The sequence below is a fragment of the Pristis pectinata genome, chromosome 5, assembly GCF_009764475.1.
Source record: "Pristis pectinata isolate sPriPec2 chromosome 5, sPriPec2.1.pri, whole genome shotgun sequence".
NCBI classification, from domain to species: Eukaryota; Metazoa; Chordata; class Chondrichthyes; order Rhinopristiformes; family Pristidae; genus Pristis; species Pristis pectinata.
Window position 1 is genome coordinate 85,942,749 of NC_067409.1, and position 26,633 is coordinate 85,969,381.

Genomic DNA, 26,633 nt, shown 5'->3' on the forward strand with positions numbered 1-26,633 from the left:
ACAGAAAATCAAATTGAGACCAAAGTTCAGATCAGCTGTGATGATACTGAATGTCAGAGCAGGTTTAAGGAACTGTTTGGTCTTCCCCTGCTTCATTCTATGACTAGGTCATTGATATGTGGCTTCAAGGAATAACTTATTGGAACCTGGCAATACAGCCAAACATTTTTGGTTATGGGCTTTTCAGATGAGGTTGAAGAATTAGTAAAAGGAGGATGATTACAATATTGGTTGAAGAATCAAAGGATTGAACATTTGTAGTATTAGTGATAAAGTATATAATGCTGTAAGAATCAATATGAGGCATTATAGATTGAAGAGAAGAACATGAAAAGGGTCCAGATGAAGGGTCCCAACTCATAAGCCTCTGAGAACAATTGACTGCTGATTTCCTTTCACAAATGCTGCCTGACCTGCTGACTTCCTTCAGCGGCTTTTTTTTTGTGCTCCAGATTCCAGCATCTGCAGTCTCTTGTGTCAATGTAAAAAGATCATTATACTGTGAAATTCCAACAAAAGGAAGATATAGATAAATACATAGGTAAATTCCTGAGGAGTGCCAAAGCAGTAGGGTAGTAATGGTGTTTTAATTTCAACAAGTCGAGTTTATTTTCATGTGCGTAAGTATGGTGAGGTACAGTACAAGAAAAACTTACTTGCAGCAGCAGCATCATAGGCACATAGGTATAGACAACGCACAGAGTATAAATTATACCTGACAGTGGGGAGAAAAAAACCTGTAAATGTAGGACCTCAGTGCAAAAAGTATAAAGATACAAGCGAAGACAAGTCCATGGTAGGGTAAAGAGGTGGTCCATAGTGTTGCATTGTTGAGGTTGGGTTACAGTTGTGCAAAGTGTTTCAGGAACCTGATGATTGTAGGAAAGTAGCTATTTCTGAACCTGGTGCAGTGGGACTTCAGGCATCTGTACCTCCTGCCTGATGATAGTCAGAAGAGGGCATGACCCAGACAGTGGGGGTCCTTGATGATAGATGCCACTGCCTTGAGGCAGCGCTTCGTGCTGATACTGTTAATGATGGGGAGCACTAATTAATTGGGATGGAATCACTGAAAAAGATATAGACACGATTCTTAAAATGTGCTTCAGTGAATTTTACTCACTTTGTATGGAGGAAATTTTATAAGAGGGGGGCAATTTTAGATATAGAATAAAACCTATAGCTGGCAATGAAATTAGTGTATTTCTGGAAGAGGACAAATATCAACCTCAAGTAAATGATCCCAGTTGGAGAAAGGCCAATTTTACGAAGCTGAGATTTGATTTAGTTCAATTATTACTGGATCTAACCACTTGGAAGTGCATCAGTATCAGAAGTGGGAGGCAGTAAAGAAGGAAATGAGGTCTGGAGCAAACATAAAAACAAAATAGATTTTGGAATTTGAAACAAAAACAGAAATGCTGGAAGAACTCAGCCAGTCAAGCAGCATCTTTGGAAAGAGAAATCAGTTAATGTTTTAGGCCAGTGACCCTTCATCAGAATGGTTTTTGTTTCAAAGCAAACATATTCCACCAAGGGAAAATGTGTGAATCCTAAGCCTATGGTCCCCTGTGCATCAGGTCAAAGAAGGGAACTGTGTGTCAGATATCAGGAGCTCAAAGTTGCAGAGAGCCTAGGATTGTATAAAATGTACAGGGGTGGGAGGGAGGGGTGGAATTAGATTGGCAAATTGTGCATCTTTAAAAATGCATGAAGAGCAAGAGGATAATTAATTAAGGAGTAGAGACTAACATGACTATGTAATTCCATTTAAAGGTGTCTGAAGGAACTATGGTCCCAACGAGGAAATCAGCTGCTTCTTTACCAGTTCCACTAAGTGGAAATGTTCCATTGTTGCCCTCTACATACCAGAGACGTATTACCACATGTGTCACTGAGCTTCAACACCTGATTCAGCAGAAGCGAGAGCAATGCAATGCTGAACGAATGGCAAAACAGCTAATGGAAAGTGCTGAATGGGAGAGCAAATCTCCACCACCAGGTACACAAAGATTTTTTAAAAATTAGCAAGTACTGGGAGCACTCAGCAGGTCAGGCAGCATCTGTGGAAAGCAAAACAGTTAATGTTTCAGGCTGAAGACTCTGTCAGAACTGGGGAAGAAAGAAAACAAATTTGTAGGGAGGTTGGAGTGTGTGTATAAGAGAGGGAATATCTCTGATAGGATGAGTTTGGTATTGCCAAATGGGCAAGCTTTTGATGAAGTTAACTGATCTGTCAATGAGGGCAGTTAGAAATAACGCAAACAAAGTAACAATGAACTGATGAACTTAAGAACAAACAAACTAACTATCCACCTTTTGTGGAACTGGCCAGTTCTGATACAAACAAAGACGGTTACCAAAACTGTTGAACTCAATACCTAAAAACATGCTTACAAGGAAGATGAAATGTTATTCCTCAGGTTTGCATGGCACATTCTTGTAACGGCGAAGGAGGCTACTAGCATGTCAGAATGACAGTGGAATGGATAATTTGAAGTGGTCACCCAGTTTCCATGTAGTTCCTCCTATGCAGAGGAGACCACATTGTGAGCATTGAACACAGTATACTAGGTTGGAAGAAGTGCAAGTGGATTGCTGCTTCACTTGGAAGGATTGTTTGGGCCCCTGGATGTTAGAAAGGGTTGAAAGGACTAGTGTTGTATCTCCTGTAGTTGTAGGAGATGCAGCACCTGCCAATAGAGTTAAATTAGTCTTCAATATAGTTTGTTTAAAATTAATCTAGCAGCCCATTCCCCTCATGGCATTATTCACCATACTGCAGTAAAAAAGATAATGGACAGCTGATGACCAACTTTTTTGGATTGCTATTATACTGCACTTTTAGATTGGTTGCTCTAGCTCTTCTACATTGTAATTAGGAAAACCCAATTGTTGGGTTAAATTAATAATGTGGATTAAAAAATGAGCCACAGTCTTTCTGGTGACTTTAATAAGTTGGCTAGATACAAGGCCATTAGTCCATTATATTGCTTTATATTTGAAATTACTTCCACGCAGTATTTCATGTTTCCTTCAGATATCAGAAAAAGTGCAAGAGGAGGTGGGTGTTAGAAGCATGTCCTTTCTACTGGGCATTATTAAATAGTAAAAAGAGAGTATGCAGTAGTGTGCTATACCTGGTGATGATATGTAGGCCACACAAAACTTATTTTATGTATGCCAGTAGTTCATGTAAATGAATATTATCCAGTGTTCACTAGTAGTTTTTAATGTAAAACTAGACAAAGGGCTTCTTTGGAAGATACACTTTTTTTCCCCTCCAAGTTATAAGGTGCAATCATAGAACCACTTATAAAGCTTTTTCTATACTTGTGCTCAGTTATTTAACATCTTGTTGAATTTGTTAAAATATGTACCTTGTTATAGATTATGCAGCAGTTAGGGTGCAGTGTTACCAAATTAAGACCGTTTCTTGTCCCACAGTGTGAATTCTCCACTACAATTTGACCATACCTTCTGATTAGAAAAAGAAACTTGCTGAAGCAACTTGAATCATAGATGTTTATACTAATAGAGCCCTTTCTGCTAGAGTAAAATAAAATTAACATGCTTTCTAGTCTTTTAATTTCATCTGCTTCAAATATTTATTGAGTTTTTCCTTGCAAGGTATAGTGGTTTCTTCTTTTGCTATTCTCTGGTTATTCATAATGTGTTCATGTAGCTGGAGTATTTGCAGTTTTATTGTGATGAATGAATACTAACTTTTGCTCTTCAAATTAGTTTTTTTTTGTGCTATATGTATAATTTTTAACAGTCAAGTATCAGAGGTTAATATTACATTCTGAGTTACTTGCATTAGGTGTTCATAGTGACGTGTCAGTGGGAGGATAACAATATTGTAGGATTGTAACTTAATGTAATTCTGCATTATTAATGAATTCCACTGTCTGTCTAGGCTGGCATCCCAAAGGGCTTCTGGTTGCACATCTCCATGAACATAAATCAGCAGTGAACAGGATCCGGGTGTCTGATGAACATTCAATTTTTGCTACCTGCTCAAATGATGGGACTGTGAAGATTTGGGACAGTCAGAAGATGGAGGGAAAGACCACAACCACAAGGTATGGATGTAATTCTTTAGGTCAGGTGCACAAGCTAGTGTGCTTCAAGGATGTTTTCAGATCTGAGCAGGGTACTATGGGGCAGAACTGTTGACAACATTTCCTTATGCATAATGCTCTAAGATGTGGTGTCCACAGTGCAAAGTGCATTAAGGTCAAGCAGCACATGGCAGTTGTTTAGCATTGAAGCCAAGTGCCTTAAATTATAAGCTTCATTTTGCCTCTAATTCTTGATGAGCAATCACTTTGAACAGAAAGAGTCTTGAACACCAAGGGAGATGTTGAGTGGTGGGTTGGTATCTGCTTTAGTGCTAAAGGGCCAGAACCATCAGAGAGTCTAAGGAATCCACCACCTTGCTCCTGTTGTCCTTGAACACCATTCTGTGTAAGCCCTTCGACTACCTAATTTCCTCTTTGCCTCTACTTCCCATTATATCCACCTGCCCCCAGTCTTTTCTGACTTGCTCCTTTCCAGCCGCCACCACCTCCCTAAAGTTGAAGGAAGCAACCCCCACACATTCCCCTCTAACAGCTTCCTTCCTGAATTTGATCTGAACCTGAATGGGTGGGGCAAAGTGTAAAACTGGCCAAGCCTCACAGGAAGGTCAACGTAATGTTCTCTTAATAGATTATTGTACCACAGATACCATACCGACGCAAGTACCCTTGTGTCGACACAATGTTCCTTTTAATTTTAAAAACTAATCACACACAGTTCTCTTAATTCTCTTGTAGATTTTAAATACCAAATACCCTGAAAATTGTATGGAGGACTCCACATGTACAGGTGATCAAATCCATTTCCCCTTAAAGCACCCCATTTTAGTACAAATATCACACCTGCGATAATTGACATGACTCCCCTGCACATATGCATGTGCACACACTCACATTTAACTGCACTATATTAATCCTGTATTTTTGTAAATCCATGAACTAATTTCAGTGAATTATCATCAAAAGGGTTTATCATTCTGTTTGATTTCATTTTTCATTTAAAATGGTGTTTTGTTGAGAAGTTCTGAGTTTATGAATATTTTGAAAGGTTGGTGAACAGATTTTACTCCAGTGATGACTTTGTTATCTTTTCAAAATGCTTGTAGAAGACAAATCCAGACTTGGTGGTTTCTTATCATATTGATGTGCAAATCTGGTTAACGGCTTAGGCATGAGAGTTTGAAGGATAGTATAGACAGAGTTGAACAGACATGCAACATTATGTAGCAGTGACTTTAGCCAGTTTCCTGATTGATGTATTTATACAATCAGCCAATCATCTTTATATTCCTCTTGCATTCCCTTCAGCTCACAGGTAGTTTTAAAAGCCCCCATGGTTCCTCGTGGCATTCTGGGAAACAGACTGATCTATTTTTATTTGTGAAGGTCACAGTTTACAATACAGCCACGTGATTCTTTTGTATTGTTGATTTATTTTAATATAAGTGCATTTTTTCTGCAGGCTTTGCTACAATAGTCTCAATCAGCTCCCAGACCTTAGCCCCAGGGTTTTAATCTTTTCTTGAATCTACCCCACCCACATGGTCTTGATCATGTCTTCCACCCAAGCTACTCATTCACCACCATCTGCCCCTATCCATTAAAAGGTTTTGATCTTGTCTTCAGCCCATTCCTCAAACCATGCCATCCTTCTCAAGATCTCCAACTCTCAAATCTTGCCACTTCTTAACCCACCTTTCACCTACTTTCCATTTCCCCGAACATGATACATGGATTTCTGCTAACCTTCTCCAACATTTCCTCCTCAATCTCCACACCCTGCAGTAGTCATTACAGGGGGAATTCTCATGTGGATGATATTTTGGGCCTCTTGCAAGTTAGAATATCCAAGCCAGAGAGTTGTTCAATAGGCCAAACTGTGGATTGTTGTGGATCATAATTAGGGAACCCCTGTTCTAAATTTCTTGTTTGTCTAAGATGTTTTGGGAGATGGAAATGTAGACTCTAACTTACGAGCAGAATTTATTACCTATTCTTATAAAATATTATTTGCAATTTTTTTTCTTCTGCTATGTTTTGTGTGTAAAGGTGTGCTGGAAATTTTTGTTTACTATATTCACTTTTATAATTGCATTTTATAATATCTGTATAATTTTTTTGTCTGTATTTTGGAATTAAATTGCAGCAAATTTGGAGCGGTTATTAAAATAATTATTTTCATCCTTGCCTAAAAATGTTTTTTCAAAATAGTATATTCTGTGGCTTGCTGAGTTTTTTTGTCCTGGAAGGGCATGTCGATACTTTGACATTTCTATTTAAACTCTGCCTTTTATAATTAACAGGATATTATTCTTGCATCAAGAGATTAAATGAATTTTAAGTGCACAGCAATATATTCCGAAAACAGTCAGGTTTTCCACACTGTGAAGTCAAATGTTTTAAATTACTGGCTTCAATGTTCCTCTAATCTTAATGGGCAAAACCTTTACCAAGAGCTGTTGCAATTTGTTTTGTTCCCCAGCAGCGCAGTAGGTAGATGTAATTTTGTTTAGCCAGAATGTAGTTCAATATTTCATGAACATTACGCCAGATTAAACTCTGAAATTGGTTACTCAGAGTTGTAGTTTACATTGTATTCTTATGTAGCATGTTATTCAGCCCTCAAACATGGTCTGTTATTCACCGGAGGATTGGAGGGTGGCGAATGTTGTCCCCTTATTCAAAAAAGGTAGTAGGGATAGTCCAGGGAATTACAGACCAGTGAGCCTTACGTCTGTGGTGGGTAAGCTATTGGAAAGGATTCTAAGAGATAGGATCTGTGAGCATTTGGAGAAACATGGACTGATTAGGGACAGCCAGCATGGCTTTGTGAAGGGAAGATCTTGCCTCACAAGCCTGATAGGGTTCTTTGAGGAGGTGGCCAGGAAGATTGATGAGGGTAATGCAGTGAATGTGGTCTACATGGATTTTAGTAAGATGTTTGACAAGGTTCCTCATAGTAGGCTTCTTCAGAAAGTCAGAGGCCAAGGCATCTGGAGAAGCTTGGCCGTGTGGATTCAAAATTGGCTTGCCTGTAGAAAGCAGAGGGTTGTGGTGGAGGGAGTGCATTCGGATTGGAGGGCTGTGACTAGTGGTGTCCCGCAGGGATTGGGTCTGGGACCTCTACTTTTTGTGATATTTATGAATGACTTAGATGAGGGGGTGGAAGGCTGGGTTAGCAAGTTTGCAGATGACATGAAGATCGGTGGTGTTGTGGATAGCGTGGAGGGCTGTAGAAGCTTACAGAGGGATATTGATAGGATGCAGAGCTGGGCTGACAAGTGGCAGATGGAGTTCAATCCAGAGAAGTGTGGGGTAGTACACTTTGGAAGGACAAACTCCAAGGCGGAGTACAAGGTAAATGGCAGGATTCTGGGCAGTGTAGAAGAGCAGCAGGATCTGGAGTTGCCTCGCAGGTGGATAGGGTAGTTAAGAAAGCTTATGGGATGTTGGCTTTCATAAATCGTGGGATCGAGTTTAAGAGCTGCGAAGTAATGATGCAGCTTTACAAAACTCTGGTTAGGCCACAGTTAGAGTACTGTGTCCAGTTCTGGTCGACTCATTATAGGAAGGATGTGGAGGTGTTGGAAAGGGTGCAGAGGAGATTTACCAGGATGCTGCCTGGATTAGAGAGTATGGATTATGAGGAGAGACTAAAGGAGCTAGGGCTTTACTCATTGGAGAGGAGGAGGATGAGGGGAGACATGATAGAGTTATACAAAATATTAAGAGGAATAGATAGAGTGGACAGCCAGCGCCTCTTTCCCAGGGCGCCAATGCTCAAAGCAAGAGGTATTGGGTGGGAAGTTCAAGGGTGATATCAGAGGGAGGTTTTTCACCCAGAGAGTGGTTGGTGGATGGAATGCGCTGCCTGGGGTGGTGGTGGAGGCTGATACATTGGACAAGTTCAAGAGATTGTTAGATAAGCATGTGGAGGAATTTAAGATAGGGGGATATGTGGGAGGAAGGGGTTAGATAGTCTTAAGTGTGGTTTGAAGGGCAGCACAACGTGGTGGGCCGAAGGGCCTGTATTGTTCTATGGTTCTAATTAGGTCATAGCTAATTTGTATCTCAACTCCATCTAATTGCTATAGTTCCGTAATCTTTAATATGCTTGCCTAACAACCATCGTTCCATTGCAGTTATGAAATTGTTCAATTAAATTAGCCTCAATAGCTTGTTAGAGAAGTAAGCTGCAGATTTTGATTGCGCTTTGTGTGAAGGAGTACTTTCTTCAGGTGTGTAGCCAAGTGTGAAAGTTTCCATTATTATTTGAGACGAAGTGCATCAGCAGTCATTGGTAGTATTACTGTATTTATCTCCATCTATCAATGATGCCAATAATTTTCCTTTATTGACTTCTGTCTTTGTTTTGTAGATCAATTTTGACATACTCTCGAATAGGAGGAAAAATCAAAACTTTAGCATTCTGCCAGGGCTCCCATTATCTGGCAGTTGCTTCTGACAATGGTACTGTCCAGCTCCTAGGAATTGAGGCTAGTAAACCTCCAAAATCTCCAAAAATACATCCCCTCCAGAGCAGGTACTATATTACAATATTTCATTTGAATATTAACTGATTTTTATCATGTTAATTTTCCTTATGTTTGTTTTTATTATCTTAATTTTATTAATTTTGGGTACATAAGCACTTGAGTTGTTATTAAATAAATTCATTTAAAATTAATTATTTTAAATCCTCTTTGAGTTGGTCTTGAATATTTTTGATCAGCTGTAGCAGCAAGGTCTACACGATAATTGAACCCACAGGACTTCAAAAAATAATTCTGGCCACAGGGATAGCGTGAGGTGGGCTGGCTCCAACTCGGTCTGGTTCATATGCTTTCTTGCAAGCACTCTTAATAAACTTCTAATGACTTTCTAAACCATAATTATGAATTATGAAACTCCTTGGCCTTGTATATATAAAAAAAAGTGCTATGTTTTTGGTCTTTTAAATTCCCTTTAAATATTTTAAAATATTTTAATTCAATTCTTCTAGTTTTATTTATAATATTTCAGTTTCTACTTTAATCATGTATGTGTTCGACTCTGTAATGTTTAAAATATTTGATTAAAATTTTGCACTTCCTAGTTTAGAATACGTGATAATTCTATAATGTGGCATCCACGCTTTTTGATGATAAAATGGCTGGTGGATTCTAGAGTCCCTGTGAGGTGATGTGCCTGATATCATAAGAAGTCATAAAGTTGGAAATCTGTGCCACAGAGATTTGTAAGTCTGTGTGGGCAACTTTTTTTGAGGTTGGCAACGAACACTGTCGCTTCAACACTGACTGCAAAATCCTGTCTGGTTGCTTTGTACTTTTCCATTTTTGAGAGTTCTTATTGCAATGATGAAGTGTAGTTGGAAGATAAAATTATTCCGTAATCTATTTAACTATTTCCTGTATCTTTGGTAATGGTACAGCAGCTAACTGTCCAGCATGATTCCCTTGTTGCAAATGTGTGAAACTAAGAGTAATAAATATCTGAAAGGAAAAAAAAAGATTGGAACATCTTTTATCAAGTGTCCAGTATCTCAGTGATAAAAACAGTATAAGTTGTTATCAAAACTTTATTTTGTGCTCCAGATTTTCAATTGGCACAGTTTAATTTACCTACTCTTGCCTGGGCTACACAACTTCCTTAACTTTGATCTGTAAAATAGTCTATAACATTTAGAGTGTGTTGGTGTAAGTCTTTTTCTAACAATTCATTAAAAATAGTTGACTTCATCCTGTATTTCTTGCCATGATACTTTTTCCCCCAAGTGCTAAACCATAGTTGATGACTTTCCTCTCCCAACCTTCCATCAAACCATAGCATTTTAACATAACCTGACTTGGACTGTAAGGTTGCCTCATGTATATCCTCTAGCAGGATGGTTTCTAGGCATGTTCTGAAAATTATTAATTACAGTAGCACAAAATAAAAGCTTTCATAATTATTTTACTCCAAACTGTTAGATGTTTGACTTCCAACACCATGATTAATCAGCCTTTGATCTTACACACGTACCTGGTCAACAAAGTTCAACATATTGATGGTGCAAGGTTTGGGGTGTAATGTTTCGACGGTGACTTTTTATCTTTTTCTCCACAGAAAGGAAGACCATTGCATCTGTAACGTGTATGCTTAATTTTTTTTAATCATTCAATTGCTAGGTTTTTATACATGTTTAATATTGATATTACAGCCCTGACTTTAGCATGGTTAACCTCTTTCATTTGCATTTATGCCCTTGTTATTTGTGCATTTTTTTGTTTGCAAGACATTGAGGAGCTGATTTTTCTGCACTAAAACATATACATAGCTATATTTGATAAAAACGGAAGGTCTGTGTTATACTTGATGATGCAATTAACACAATGTGCCTTTTTTTAAAAAGAAACCTTCAGTTGTAGTTATTATTAGGCTTTAACGTTAATAATGCACGTTACCCAATGTTATATGCAGCCTTGTGATTTTTTTTAAGGGAAGCTATCAATTCATTGCTGCTTCCTATTATGTGACGGTTACAGATTAAGACCATTAAGTGTTTCTTGTTGTCTAACAGAACTAATGGCCTTTGTTTTAAAACGTCTTGAATTTGGTACAATTTGATGAGAAAACAATGTTAGTGTTTACTGATACTGTCCTCTATTATAGTTACTTCCTATAACTTTGTTAACGGTACTGCAGCTAACTGTGCTGGATGATTTAGTTGTCACTAACATGCATTTCTTCTTGTTCCAATTCTGCAAAATTTGCATGTGGTGTTAATAATTATGTGCAGTGAATTTAATATTAAAGAAGCTTCCTTTACATTTGGATTTGCAAGCTAGGTATTGAACATGAGAATGTATTTTGATTCTTTGCACTTGATTATTTACAGATACTAAAAATGGAAGGGTAGTTTGTCATTATCAGCATCTAATCTCAAATTGGTTCCTTTGTTTTAAATCTGTTCAATATCAATTGTATTGATACTAATACAACTTGGTTATTTTATAATTGCATTAATAAGAACAGCAATCGTAGTCTAGTATAATTTTCAAGAATTAAAGTTAAATTTAGAGCTGCTCTTGATGAAAATATCAAGTGATATTTTATCTGACCAGATACAATTATCTTGCATCCATAATATGAATTTGTGCTGACATAGTTATTGCTGTGCTTATCTTACCCATTTATGGAATATGTGTAATTATAAACACATTCTGGTCATATCAGAAAAGAGATTTTATAATTCAAATCATTTCTTGGTAAGTATTAGCAGGGTATTTTTTTATATAGCATTGACCACATGCAGTTAGCAATGTTCATATTCAAACAAATATTTTCCTTTTCTTCCCCAAGAATTTTGGACCAGAAGGAAGATGGCTGCGTGGTAGATATTCATCATTTTAATGCAGGTGCTCAATCCATTTTAGCATATGCAACTGTAAATGGTTCTTTAGTTGGCTGGGACTTGAGGTCGTCAACAAATGCCTGGACATTAAAGCATGATTTGAGACTTGGGCTCATAACTTCATTTGCTGTAGATATACATCAATGCTGGCTGTGTATAGGTATGTATGATTTTCTAGGTCTATTTATCAAATATCTGTTTTTGTTGCACATTTATCCATAATATTTTATTGGGGAACATAAATCTATTAGCAAAATGTAGTTATGACACAAAGTCGTAAATCTTTACAGCTAAAGTTAACTTGTCTTATGCAGTCAAACACATCAGAGCTGTTATACTTGCAGTAAGTGATGGTTTCTAGGAGCTCCTTGTAGCATTTGCTGTATTTATATTTGAAGTTGGATTTTTTTTATATAAAGGGACAAGTAATGGAACCATGGCTTGTTGGGACATGAGATTTCAGCTTCCCATTTCAAGTCATTGTCATCCAGCAAGAGCTCGCATTCGGCAGCTACTAATGCACCCCCTCTGCCAGTCCTGGGTCATTGCAGGTAAGTTCAATGTTTCATTTAGGTTACTTATGGTTTATTGTTTTTGGCTTTAATGCCTCCTCATTCTGCTTTGTGAATTCTCCTCCAAAGAATGGAGAGGCATGGATAAGTTAGATAGTCAGAGACTTTTTTCCCCAGGGTAGAAATGTCAAATACTAGAGGGCATAGCTTTAAGATGAGAGAGAGGAAATTTAAAGGAGAGATACAAGGCAAGTTTTTTTTGTTACATGGAGTGGTAGGTCGCTGGTACGAGCTGGCAGGGGATATGATGGAAGCAGATGTGGTAGCAACGTTAGAGAGGCATTTAGACAGACACATGAGAGTTGAGGGATGTAGACCATATGCAGGCAGGTGTGCAGTTTAAATTGGTATCATGGTCTGCCTGTTCCTGTGCTGGACTGAACTATTTTCTGTGTAGAATTTAACATTAGGTAACCACATCAAGACTTTCCCTTTCTGTCCCATTGCCTGATGTTCATAAAAAAAAAATTGATGCTATCTCTTTGTATAGAGCTATATTGCAATATCTTCCATTTATACAACATATCCCAAGACTCTCTAAGAAACATTGTCAAATAAAAATTGACACCAAGCAACACAAACAGATATTAAGGCAGATAAAAATAACTGGTGAAAGAGGCATTGTAATACAGACTGTCCCTGGGTAACAAACAGGTTCCGTTTTCACAAACATATGAATCGATTTTGTCTGTAAGTTGGAAAATGCACAAATCACTTGATTATGGCAACCATACCTCCATAGTGTCATAATGATTGGCACTAAAAGCACACAAGACAGATGATAAAGAACAATTGCTAGAAGTGGAGACAGAGTGGGAACTAGTTCTGCTGTTCATAAGGACGAACGTATATATGTATGTTGGACATCTGAATTTAATAACATTATGAGAGCTTGTTCATACGTAGGGGTGTCATAAGTCACAGATGGCCTGTAGTGAAAAGGAGGATCTTGGGAAGTGGTAGGAAAGTAGAAAATTCCATAGCTTAGAATGTTGGCATCAGAAGATACAGCTATAAGTGGGGGCGTGATCAAGTTTGGGTATGCACAAGAGTCCAGGACTGGAGGAGCTTGGAGTATTGTGTACAGTCTCGTCACCACACTGCAGGAAGGATGTGGAAATAGTGCAGAAGGGATGCACCAGGATGTTGCTTGGAATGGAGAGCTACAGTTATAGGGAAAGATTGGATAGGCTATGTTTATTCTCACTAGATCATAGGATACTGAAGGGTGACCTTGTAGAGGTTTATAAAGTTGAGAGGCATGGATAGGATAGATAGTCTTTTTACCAGGGCAGTGGAGTCTAGAGAGCACAGATTTAAGGTGAGAAGGGAGAAAGTTAAAGGAGATCTGAGGGGTGAGTTTTTCACACCAAGGGTGTTGGGTATTTGGGTGGAAGAGCTTGTTTGAAAGCCATTTGGACAGGTACTTGGATAGGAAAGACATAAAGGGATACAGAACTAATGCAGACAAATGGAATTAGCATAGATAGGCATCACAGTCGGCATGGATAAGTTGCGCTAAAAGGACCTGTTTTTGTGCTATACAATTCTATGATCCTGAGGCAGACACGGTCGTGTAGCGGTTAGCGTAGCGCTATTACGGTTCCAGTGATCCGGATTCAATTCCGGCCACTCTCTGTAAGGAGTTTGTACATTCTCCCCATGTCTGTGTGGGTTTCCTCTAGGTGCTCTGGTTTCCTCCCACATTCCAAAGACATACGGGTTAGGAAGTTGTGGGCATGCTATGTGGCGCCTGAAGCGTGGTGACACTTGCGGGCTGCCGCCAGAACACTACACAAAAGTGTGCTTCGATGTACATGTGACTAATAAAAAGACATCTAAGGTTATTGGGCTGAAGTAGTAACAGAACTGAAGAGGGACCAAGGATCTTGAAGGGATCCCTCTAAAAATTCTCTTTCTCACTGTTTCCATTTGATTTTTCAAAATGAATGTCAATGGAGTTTGAATCTGATATTAAGATATGTATAGTATCTTGTATGCAAGATATTGTATAGACAATAGAAGTCCAAGGATAATGTTTTCTTACCATCTCCTCCAACACCATGGGTTCCCACAGCACACCAGCGTGTCACCATAGGAACAAGATGGATACTGACCCACTTAACAGTGTGGAAAATGATGTAATCTTTCTTTAGAGCTCTTTGTTGGATCATGTATTAAATACACAGTGCCACCACATCAAAAACAGTAACACTACCATTATTTTCTTGCTTTGCAAATTCAAAATCTGTCAGTCCTATATTCAGTGATTGATTTCCAATGTTAATCATGGTTAAAAAAAAGTGATTAAACTTTCCTTTGAAGTTGTTTCTCTTTAAGTTAATTCACTATTTGCTTTCTGGCAAGTTGCAAAATTCGAAGCATAATGGATAAACATTTGCTATAGTTTATAGTGTCATTGCAAAAGTGGCCAACACACATTCTGTATATTTATTTTGACACTTCTGTTCAGCTGTGCAAGGAAATAATGAAGTTTCAATGTGGGACATGGAAACTGGAGACCGGCGATTCACCCTATGGGCCAGCAGTGCTCCACCTCTCTCTGAAATGCAGGTTTGAAGCTATATCTTCAATACTTGGGAATAGTTCTGCTTAAATTCTTTGTTACCCTTGCCTCAGTTAATAACACCCTTGCCTCCAAGTCAGAAGATTGAGTTCAAACTCCATTCTGAGTATCAAATATAGGTTAACACACTTGTGCATTACTAAGAATATAGAGATTACACTACTTAGTCAGACAACATTTGTCAGGAAAGTAGTAAAGTCCATTAAGTAGGTGATAATAATACATAAAACTTCAGTGTCGTAAAGCAGAAGTCAGCATGGTTTTATGAAAGTTTATCATCCTCTGAAAACAGAGAACCGGAGTGGAAGTAATTTGTCTCTAACCCTGAGGGGGTGCCTCAGAAGATGATGATTTGAAGAACTAGTGGATGTATTGTGTTCAGAATTTTAAAAAGCATTCCATAATATGCTTCGGGAGGTTGTTGCAGAAGTGAGGGATCATTAGTTGGGAATAATATATTAGCATGGATAAGGAATTTGTTAACAGGCAGAGAAAAGGCAGAATGTACCAATCATTTTCAGTTAGTAACTACCGAGGTGGCACAAGGAGTAATACTCGGGTCTCATTTTATAGATTGGTGCTTGTACATCTGTTACTTACAATATGGACTAATGACCCGGACCAAGGGATGACCTGTAATATCCGTTGACGATCCCAAAAACAGATTGGACAAGATTAATGAATGACTAAGTAGGCTTACTTCTGCCCCTGTTTCTCGCACACTTAGGAAATCCCAAGATGAGAACTTTCATAACTGTGATGAGCATTTTGGCCTTCACCACAGGTTACATCATTGCAATCGTATAGAGATAAATTATCACTTTGTGTTGGTAAGTAAAGAAAGTTCCAAGGTCTGATTGACTATATTTACTTTTTAGCCTTCAGCACATAGTGTTCATGGAATCTACTGCAGTCCAGCAGATGGAAATCCTCTGTTGCTCACAGCTGGGTCAGACATGAGAATAAGGTATTGTACTTTTGTGAATTTTTGATTAAAATTGGGATGAAGAGCACATTATTTGGTAGTGTCGGAAGCAGTGTTTTTGGTATTTTCAGTGACTGGAGCATAGATCCACATGTTAGATCTGTCATTCAAACTGCATAAAGTAAAAGTTAAAAATCATATTTTGTCCTGTAATTCCAAACCACTAAAGTTTTTTTGTTTTCCCCACCTGGGATTGCTACAGAATGAGCAAAATTTTATTTTTAATGGTAATCTCGATTTGCTTGATATAACTTCAGAAAGATTTAGAATCCCTAATGGATTCTGTGCTTTTAGTGAAGATTGCTCTATTTGAAAAATGGAATACTCCCCTAACTTTTGAATTAGTATTTGATAAAGCTATATTCATGTTTATTATAGTGTGAGTTAAATGCAGGATAAAATTCACTTCTTATTGGTCTACCTAGCTAGAGGAATCCCAACTGCAATAGTCTGATGAACACCAGGCATCAGTTTACGCTGCTTGGAACCAGATTGACAGAATTTAAGCTATGGTGTCAGAGGTTGAAGGGCCAGAATTTCACTGGCCCGTATCTTTTTCAAGTATATAAATGTATTTCAGCTGGCTGTCTTGTTTTCTGAATCATAAAGCTCTCTGTCTACTTTATTAATGATCTCTATTTCCGCATGAATTCTACTACAAAGCAACCAGCATTTTGTAAATATTGTATGAAGAAAGTATTGTTTGTACTCGAGTTATGGATATTCTCCAAATCAGCTTGAAGGTGCTGTATTATTTACTCATAACAATGAGCAATAATAGTCCTGTTATTCTGATTGTATTACTACCTCTTTACTGCACTTGCAGTCCACTGTTTTGCTCATCTGCCTTTAATTTTCATGTTTTTCAAAAGGCCATTTACTACTTGTTTGATGCATTTCTTCCCAGCAATCGTCAAAATTGGCACATCTTGCCAACATGTAGTTTATATAATAAAATTAACAGTGTAATTTTCTTTTTATAATCATGTGATCATTTCTTACTGGCATTTTAGCCACATTGCTGATGGAGTATTTAAAATTGTACATATTGGTAGGGGATTTTCAAATATCTGCCAAGCCAAACTAATTTACATGTTGTATAACTCTGGCAAATGGTTCAAAAAGCTTTGGTTTGCCCCCACCCTCATATGTATACCAGGCTTAGATTTGCAATCTTTTGAGGGTATTTTTGACTTTTCATCCTTCTGCTTCTTGAAAGCATTGACCTCTTTCCACAGTATGATTCCTGTCATGTTGATAGCTGTCTGGTACCAATAGGATCTCTTTATGTAAACTTAGGAGGGCTGGGGTGAAAATTACTTTGAACAATTTTAATCAGCAGCATATATTTCATTTACACCGTTGTTAATCTTTATAACTGGCATCAGTGCTACTCCAATTTCAATTCTTTTTCATCAGAGCAGCATAATTTCCCAACCTGATCAGCTCACTAATGAACATGCATGCATGCTTCCAACAGAGGTTGCTGGTAAGCATGATGCATGACAGATTTTTGTCTTCAATGTCAGAAACATAATCTCCAATTGTAGTGCCTTCTGTGTTGTCTCATAAAGATAGGCTAACTCAACAGAACTACCTCAGTTAGTAGCTTCTGATTTTAGTGTCTAGAAAATTGACTAGAAAGGGAGTGCTGCATTTTCAGAGGCTATCTTTCATAAGAGGTGTCAAACTGAGGCCCGGTCTGGCCCTTTAGGAATAAAGGATGCTATGGTATTATTTTGAAGAAGTAATGTGTTAATCAACATTAATCCCTGAACCAGTATCAAAAAATTGATTATTATCACAATGTATTTGGAGCCTTGCTACCTGTAATTGAGTGTTGTGTCCACTATCATACAACTCTAATTACACTTCATTAGCTATAAAATATTATGAAGTGTTCTGAAGTTGTGGATGGCACTATTTAAATTCTTCCCACAGCCATTAGAGTCTTCTCTATTGAGTTAATAAAAAAAAAGTTATCTCTATAGCAGGGTCCTGAAAAAGATCAGTTTTGTTATTGTTCCACTGTAGCCACTTAAAACAATTGCAACTAATGTTAACTGTTAATTTAATGGCACTTCTATTCATACAGGTTCTGGGATCTGGCATATCCTGAGAGATCGTATATTGTAGCAGGAGGTGCAAATGATGCTCTGCATTGTCCATCTGTCTCGTACTACAGAAAGATAATTGAAGGAACTGAGGTTGTGCAGGTAGGCTTTGCTGTATGTAACCATTCAAAAGATCTCTTCAACTTCTATTGAAATGTGCAAAAGTAGTTTTTGTGCAAGATTTTAATTGTTCGTGACATAATAAAGGGCCAGCATCTAATTAATTCTTAACTTCAATTAAATGTTTCTAAAAACAACTTCAGAGCGAGCTCTGATGTATGCTTTTTTTGATGAAGCTGAAAATGTTAAGAATACTTAAGGTCAAGGAATCTCTGGAGAAACAAAAATCAATCAGCTTTCATCTTGATCCCAAGACTCCTCTTCATGGCCAGAACAAAGTGAATATGAAGAGCATTTAAAAAGGAACTGGACAAAGGAAAGACAGAAGGGAAAATATAATTACACCCTTCACAGATGCGCTCTGAACACACCACATTGTGCTTACAAACTCAAACAATGATATGATTGGGAAACAGGAGGTGCTTAAATACCTAGGCTGATGTTAGCGTAAAACAAAAGGAGGCATATTGGGGGGGGGGGGGGGGGTGGAATAATTTTCTAAGATTGTAATTACAACTACTAGGCCATTTCAGAGCAACACACAAGATGCTGGAGGAACTCAGTGGGTTAGGCAGCATCTATGGAGGGAAATGGACAGTTGACATTTCAGGTTGATACCCTTCATCAGATGAAGAAATGGGAAAAAAAGGCAATTAAATTAGGATTAAAGAAATAAATTGTAACATCCTTTTTGAAGAAGAAACTCCTTTCTGACAAGTTAAACAGGCTTTTTTTGGATCATGACAGATTTATTATTTCCAACTTTTGTTTTTATTTTCTGTATGTTCTTTGGCTTAATTGGAGACTGTCACTTAGGCAAGCTTTCCTTGCAGGTGTGTAATTTCTCAAATAAAGTTCAAAGCTAGGTTCAATGTGGTCCCTCAGATGTTTGTTAAAATTCAGATTTTTTACAAGAGCAGAGGAGCCCATATCCAGCACTTTAGTCCACAGCCAAGAAGAGATTGACTTCAGGACCTTAACTAATAAAAGCAAAATGCTCAGCAGGTCAGACAGCATTCTGTGGTGAGAAGCAAAGTTTCAGATTATTGACCCCACACTTTGCTTTTATTTCAGATTTTGAGCAATTTTTTTTCTATTTCAGTTTTCTTAACTGTGATAAACTGACTATCAAATATCCTAACATTAGAACAGTGATAATAGAACATAGAACAGTACAGCACAGGAACAGGCCCTTCGGCCCTCAATGCTGTGCTGGACCAATTACATTAGTAATAAAACGCCCAACTAAACTAATCCCTTCTGCCTACACAATGTCCAAATCCTACCATTTCCCTCGCATTCATGTGCCTATCTAAGAGCTTCTTGAATGCCCCTCTTGTATTTGCCTCCCACCACCACTCCAGGCAGCACGTTCCAGGCACCCACCACTCTGTTCTTTTTCAAAAAAAAAGAATTGCTTCACGCATCTCCTTTGAACTTTCCCCTCTCACCTTAAATGCATGCCTCTAGTATTGGACATTTCAACCGTGGGGAAAAGACTGTCTACTCTATCTATGCCTCTCATAATTTTATAAACCTCTATCAGATCTCCCTACAGCCTCTGCCACTCCAGAGAAAAGAACCCAGGTTTGTCCAACCTATCCCTATAGCACACACCCTCTAATCCAGGCACCATCTTGGCAAACCTCTTTTGCATTCTCTCCAAAGCCTTGACATCCTTCCTATAATGGGGTGACCAAAACTGAATGCAATATTCCAGATGTGGCCTAACTAAAATTTTATAAAGCTGCAGCATAACTTCCTGACTCTTGAACTCAATGCCTCAACTAATGAAGGCAGGCATGCCATATGCTGCCTTTACCACCCTATCAACCTGTGCAGCCACTTTCAGGGAGCTATGAACTTGGACCCCAAGATCCCTCTGCTCATCAACACTATTAAGGGTCCTGCCATTAACAGTGTACTGTCTCTATACATTTGATCTCCCAAGGTGCACCACTTCACATTTGGCAGGGTTGAACTCCATCTGCCATTTCTCTGCCTGTATCTGCAACTGATTTCTATCCCGCTGTATCCTTTGCCAGTCTTCTACGCTATCCACAACACCACCAATCTTCGTATCATCTGTAAATTTACTAACCCACCCATATACATCACAAACAGCAGAGGTCCCAGTACAGATCTCTGAGGAAGACCACTAGTCACAGACCTCCAGCTGGAATAAGTCCCATTGATCACTACCATCTGTCTTCTATGGGCAAGCCAGTTCTGAATCCAAACGACCAATTCACCTTGGAACCCATGCAGCTTAATCTTCTAGATGAGCCTCCCATGAGGAACCTTGTCGGATGCGTTACTAAAATCCACGTAGACAACATCCACAGCTCTACCTTCATCAATCACCCTCATCACTTTGTCAAAAAGTTCAGTCAAGTTAGTAAGGCATGACTTGCCCTGCACAAAGCCATGCTGACTGTCCCTAATTAGGCTATAGTTTTCCAAATGCTCATAAATCCTATCCCTAAGTATCCTCTCCAGTAACTTCCCTACCGCTGACGTGAGACTCACCAGTCTATAGTTACCAGGATTATCTCTGTCTCCCTTCTTGAATAATGGAATAACATTAGCTACTTGCCAGTCCTTTGGGACCTCACCTATGGCCAGAGAGGACCCGAAGACGTTGGTCAAGGCCCCAGTAATCTCATCTCTTGCCTTTCTCAATAACCTGGGGTATATCCCATCAGGCCCTGGGGAATTAATCCACCCTAATGCTCTTTAAGAGACCTGACACTACCTTGAAACGTCCTAGCATATTAGCATGCTCCCTATCCTCCACATCCTTCTTGGTAAATACTGAAGTATTTTGAAAAAATTGGGAAATCCTAAAAACATGAAAGATTCTATGAAAATGCAAATTCCCTCTCCCCCTTGTAGTGGCATATATTAAGTTGTAACTGTTAGATTGTTTGAGATTCTTGCAGCCTTTCACAGGTTTATGCCAAATTGCCTTTACTGTAATGTGTATTTTTAAATAAATATTTAATTTAGGTTTAATTCAGGACACCCAGTATACTAAAAGATTTAAATAATAGAGGAATTGATTTTTGACTTGTGTACTTAGCTTAATATAACACATTGATTCATAATGCATTGCAATAGTCTTAAATACTAAATTGATTATATTTGAAAAGACATTGGTTAAATAAAGTGAAGTAACTTTGTTCCTTTTATAGAAGTATTTCTAAATGACATTCATACTTGACCTTTACAATTTGAGTTTCAATTAAATGACAGCCTCAATTTTTGTTTTGGAAGGAAATTCACAGCAAGCAGAAGGTTGGGTCATCAGAAGATGTGCCTCGCAGAGGTCCTGAATCTCTCCCAGTTGGGCACCACGATATTATCACCGATCTTGCTGCTTTCCAAACCACTCAGGGTTTTATTGTAACTGCTTCACGAGATGGGATTGTCAAAGTATGGAAGTAGAAGTGGCAGATGTACTTAAGAGGATCAACTAAAATACAATTTTAAAGAAACTGTTGCATTAATACATTTGTTTACAGTATCATGGTTAAAAAATGATACAGAAATGATTGGTTCATGAAAATAAAAGCCTAATATGTTTAATGTTCTTAGGTTTATGATAAAGAGCATGTTCACATTTTCAAATAATTCAGCTTTGACTTCCTAATGACAATGGAACTCCAGGAAATGAGTTTGCATATATCACTTCACTATCCAGAGTACATGACTAATAGCTGTTTATAAGCTTGGGATATATTCTCTCCCTTCTGCCTGTGTGTAAAGAATTCCTACTCGGTGTTTGAACTTTGTTAATACAAAAATGTGTATAATGCTTTTAAAGTCATAATTGTGACAATTCCAGATAATTTCATTGTGAATTATTCAGGAGCACTTTGGAATTTAAAAGAGAATATAACTTTAAATTAATATTTTTTTGGGCACCTTCAGATGGATGATATGTCTGTTGTGAATTTCTTCATTTGGCAGTATGGTTTTGTGTGGGAGGCCTTTTGGCAACAGGTATGCTCAGAATAATTAAAAGTAAACTCTTCAATGGATGCAGTATTTTGCTTTCCAGTTGTTTTTCAAGATTGTTGACCACAGTGAAATCCAAGTTTGATAATGCTGAGACCCCACCATATGGACATCAAACGGGAACATGCAGGGCTTTTCTACAGAGATTTTCATTAGTTTTCAAATGAGTGGATGCAAGTAGTCAACAGATAACTAAAATTGATTGTTTACAGTTTACTAGAATGTTTTCCAAGGAGGTGACCTGTTTTAGAAATTCCTCCAGTTTGTCTGAAGGTAATTGACATCAGTTCAAAAAACCACAGCAAGGACAAAAATCACCTTTACCAAAATGTGCATTTTTTTTCTTTTTGTTTTGAGACTTTTTGGTAGTTTTGGCAGAAATGTAAAAATACAGGCCTCGAGTGCAAAAAGTACGAAAGCATATAGTGATCAGTGAACTAAATTCCTTTAATATTTAAACTGCTCTTCTAAAACCTTTTAAGGATGTAAGAGCTGTATTTGGAGTACAATATCAAGATTTGTTAGGGTCAGTTGGTTTGTTCGTCTATCTCCTTATTTGGTAAAGATATAAAAATGTTGCAAACACTGAAAATATTTCCTTTTGATTAGAATTATTTAGCCTTTCAGCTTCTAGAATTCTGATTATATTCAAAGTAAAACAACTTTGTCAGCCTGCTGGCATGAATTATGCTTCTTTTGTCAAGCAAGCAAAATACACAAAGAATAATTTAAGTTGCTGTCTGTTGTTTTCCTATTGCTCAACTGGTTACAGCATGAAAGTATGTGCTGCATAGAAGACTGCATTTGGGTTGCAAATGTTATGATGGAACTGTACGGTACACTGGTACCCCACTTGGCACCACCCTGTAGAATGCTGATCCATTATTGCACTCTTGGCCTGGAGAAAGAAAGTATTTTTACTAAGCAAAAATTTAAATAAAATGTTTTAAAACTTACAAGCTTGCTGAATGCACATTGTGTCAATGGCATTTTGACTGCAGCTTTTAGGTCTGACTTAATTAGCAGTCTTATTCCCATGATTGTATCCTGAGTGCCATTTGAGGTACTAATGCAATCTCAAATTAGAAAATGGTAGCGGTAGCCAGGACAGAGTAGAAGTAATGGCAGAAGAATGAGTTGTCGAGAGCCTCTGAGTCTCAGCCAGCTATGAGGATTGGCACATGTTAAACAAATGGAGGCTAGTACGTTGCTCCAGAGATTGCAATGAATAAAAGTGTGAATAGCGTTGAAAGAAAAATAACATTTTTAGACAATTGTCTCAATTTAATTTGTTGTACTAATTATACATTAATGTGTGCACTAATACAGCTATTAATTGGAAACCTTTGTTGTTTTCTTTGGTTTCATTGTGGAAGAAATGATTATAGGAATAAATTGGGATGTATCAACAGTTTAAATTCATCCTGTGAGTGATACAAGATTTCACTAACACTATTTTCACCTTAAGAGAACAACCATTGGTTTAGTGTTTTCATTATCAGAAATTGGTTATAATTCCAGTGTAGCATGGTGACATTGCACTGAAAATGGACTAGAGTTATCTTACTTTGATAAATTTGGATTGGCTAGCTTGTGTGCCACAACTGTGGCTATGAAGTCAATGTTGATTCAAAAATTACAAATTTGGCTCTTTCTCTGATTGTCTGGACCATCTGTTTTCAACAATGCTGATGATGATAATGTACATATTAATCAATTTGTAAATTGGGAGCAAGAATGCAATAATTCCCATTTCAGTAAACTGTATCAGCATAAAGTACTTTGAGGACAAATGTAATGATATATCCAAGATAAAATATGTGGATTTTACTCCTAACAAAATTTGTTCAGTTCCATCTGCCGAACAATACCTGGTACTTCATTAGTAATAGTCTTCCTTGTCTCTAGGTGACATGACAGATTGATGAAGGTAGAGCGGTGGATGTGGTGTATGTGGATTTTAGTAAGGAGCTTGACAAGGTTCCCCATGGTAGGCTTATCCAGAAAGTCATGAGGCATGGGATCCATGGAAACTTGGCTGTGTAGATTTGGAATTGGCTTGCCCACAGAAGGCAGAGGGTGGTAGTCGATGGAAGGCATTCTGACTGGAGGACGGTGACTGGTGGTGTTCTGCAGAGATGTGTTTTGGGACCCCTGTTTGCGATTTTCATAAATGACTTGGATGAGGAAGTGGAGGGGTGGGGTTAGTAAGTTCGCAGATGACACAAAGGTTGGAGCAGTTGTGGATAGTGTAGAAGTTTCTTGTAGGTTACAATGGGATAAAGATAGGATGCAGAGTTGGGCGTACAAATGGCAGATGGAGTTCAATCCAGAAAAGTGTGAAGTGATGCACTTTGGAAAGTCGAACTTGAAGGCAGGATTCTTAACAGAGTGGAGGAACAGGGGGATCTTGGGGTTCTAGTCCATGGACCCCTCAAAGTTGCCAGGCAAGTTGATAGGGTTGTTAAGAAGGCGTATGGTGTGCTGCCTTCAATAGTCAGGATTTTGAGTTCAAGAGCCATAAGGTAATGTTGCAGCTCTATAAAACTGGTTAGACCACAGTTGGAGTATTGTGTTCAGTTCTAGTTGCCTCATTACAGGAAGGATGTGGAAGCTTTAGAGGGGATGCAGAGGAGATTTACCAGGATGTTGCCCGGATTAGAGAGCATGTCTTATGAGGATAGGCTGAGCGAACTGGGGCTTTTCTCTTTAGAGTGACAAAGGATGAGAGGTGACTTGATAGAGGTGTATAAGATTATGAGAGGCATAGATTGAGTGGACAGCCAGCATCTTTTCCAGGGCAGCAATGGCCAATACCAGAGGGCATTCGATTTAAGGTGTGAGGAGGAAAGTTTAGGAGAGATGTCAGAGGTAGGTTTTTCACACGGAGAGGTGGGTGCCTGGAACACACTGCCAATGATAGTGGTAGAGGCTGATACAATAGGAACATTTAGGACTCTTAGATAGGCACATGGATGTAAGAAAAATGGAAGGTTATGGGCTGTGTAGGAGGAAAGGATTAGATTGATCATGGAGTACGTTTATTTAGGTGGGCACAACATCGTTGGCCGAAGGGCCCGTAATGTGCTGTTCTGTTCTATGTTCTCTTCTTCCAGTCACTTTTGTCCTTTTTTTTTTGGCAAAATTAAGCATTAAATGTTGATTGCTGTGAATATGGAAATATTCTCTCCTGTGCATCAAGGTAGGCAAGAACAGAATGGAGACTTGAGCATTACTTCGAACTTGGTTAATGGGTTAAAGAAGAGGAATACCTTTGCAGTCTACAGACTGTTGAATTGATGGAAGTGGATTGAAAATATCTGTTTAAAGACAGTAATACTAAGATGTAATGAAGTACTTTTAGGAGCTGAATCAGAAGACACAATATCAGAAGAAATTGAATGACATGTTGTAGCTAGTAGATCTGCCAAGCAACTTGAGTGACCCAGGTTCAATCCACCGATCTTCATATGGTGCTGAAGCTGGTTGGATCCTAGCACACAGTCCTTCAGGGACTAGCCTGATTAACCTTCAACAATCACAACCATCTTTCTTTGTGTGAGGTATGAATCCAGCCAACAGAGTGTTTACCCTTTTAATGCCCATTGACACGTGTCTTACCAGGGCCACTGCACCTAGTCAAGCACTGCCTTGATGTCAAGGATGGTCATTCTCCCCTTGCCTTTTGAGTTCAGCATTTTAGTCCATGTTTATGCTACTGGTAGATCTGCCCTGGCAGTAACAGAAGACCTACCCAGGGATTGTGATTGAGAAGTCTGGCACATTGTAAGTATAATTCTGTGAATATAACTTTCAGGTTGTTGCTTGACCAGTCTGTGAGTCAGCTCTCTCAATTTAGACACCAGTGTCTAGATGTTTGGGAGGAAGTTCTTGTAAAGTTAGTCAGGCTGGGAGTGCTTCACTGCACCCTAATTTGATGCATAGGTCCATGCTGGGTGGTCTGTCCAGCTTTATTCATTTTCTCTGTTTAAACCTAGCGGTACTCGTATAAAGTGGATTGTTCAGCCACTTCAGAAAGCATTTAAGAACTTAAGGGATGGTTCTGGAGTTCTAGATCTGACAAGGTAAGGATGACAGATTTCTTCCCCTGAAAGACAACAGTGAACCAGAAGTTTTGCATCATTCAGGTCATTTTTCATGATCATTACTAAGACTGGTTGGTGTTTTGTTTGCTCTTTGAATGCTTCTTTGAGCAGAAAATGGCTACAAACCATCATTTTCATCTGTAACTAATATTTTAAGTATGCATTAATTTGAATGTAAAATGTTGCCTTCTCTGGATTTGAGTCTTTCTCACCTGGTTTAGTTCAAACAGAATCTGTGAATGGAACAAACTTTCCTAATTATAATCCTTGCTGTTTGACTTAATTCTGTCTACACTTGCTGCTCCTTGTTCTGCTCTGCCCAGATGATTTCTAGCACAATCGATATTTGTTGTTGCACCTGTAAGAAGGGGTGACACATGAGAGATGGAAAAACTGGGCATGGGTATCGGTGGGGTGGGGGGGGAGGAGGTGGTTGGGAGCAGGGAAGTGTCGCGTTTAAGCAAGCTGGCAGTAGGCAACACCTTAAAACGAAGATTTGTATGCGAATCATTTCACGATGCAGTAAACACTGCATTGCAAAGGAATGAATGAATAAGATATGGAATGAAAATCAAGAAATACATCATCCGTGTCCTCTGATTCTGTCTTGAATTTCTGCTCATAAAGCCAAGCTGCCTTCCTCCTATTTAACAT

At 38.4% G+C, this 26,633-nt stretch overlaps 1 protein-coding gene across 2 annotated transcripts in view; it reads left to right on the plus strand.

Annotated features, from left to right (window-relative positions):
- Positions 1 to 23,216, plus strand: part of pik3r4 (phosphoinositide-3-kinase, regulatory subunit 4) — a 46,786-nt gene extending 23,570 nt beyond the window's left edge. For both annotated transcript variants that reach the window (XM_052016675.1, XM_052016674.1), the window contains exons 11-19: positions 1,777 to 2,002; positions 3,920 to 4,085; positions 8,461 to 8,625; positions 11,424 to 11,635; positions 11,895 to 12,026; positions 14,521 to 14,621; positions 15,513 to 15,601; positions 17,715 to 17,835; positions 21,130 to 23,216. In XM_052016675.1, the coding sequence (XP_051872635.1) occupies positions 1,777 to 2,002; positions 3,920 to 4,085; positions 8,461 to 8,625; positions 11,424 to 11,635; positions 11,895 to 12,026; positions 14,521 to 14,621; positions 15,513 to 15,601; positions 17,715 to 17,835; positions 21,130 to 21,300 (1,383 nt within the window). In that variant the 3' untranslated portion in view covers positions 21,301 to 23,216. The remainder of the gene's footprint in view (positions 1 to 1,776; positions 2,003 to 3,919; positions 4,086 to 8,460; positions 8,626 to 11,423; positions 11,636 to 11,894; positions 12,027 to 14,520; positions 14,622 to 15,512; positions 15,602 to 17,714; positions 17,836 to 21,129) is intronic.
- The last annotated feature ends 3,417 nt before the right edge of the window (positions 23,217 to 26,633 follow it).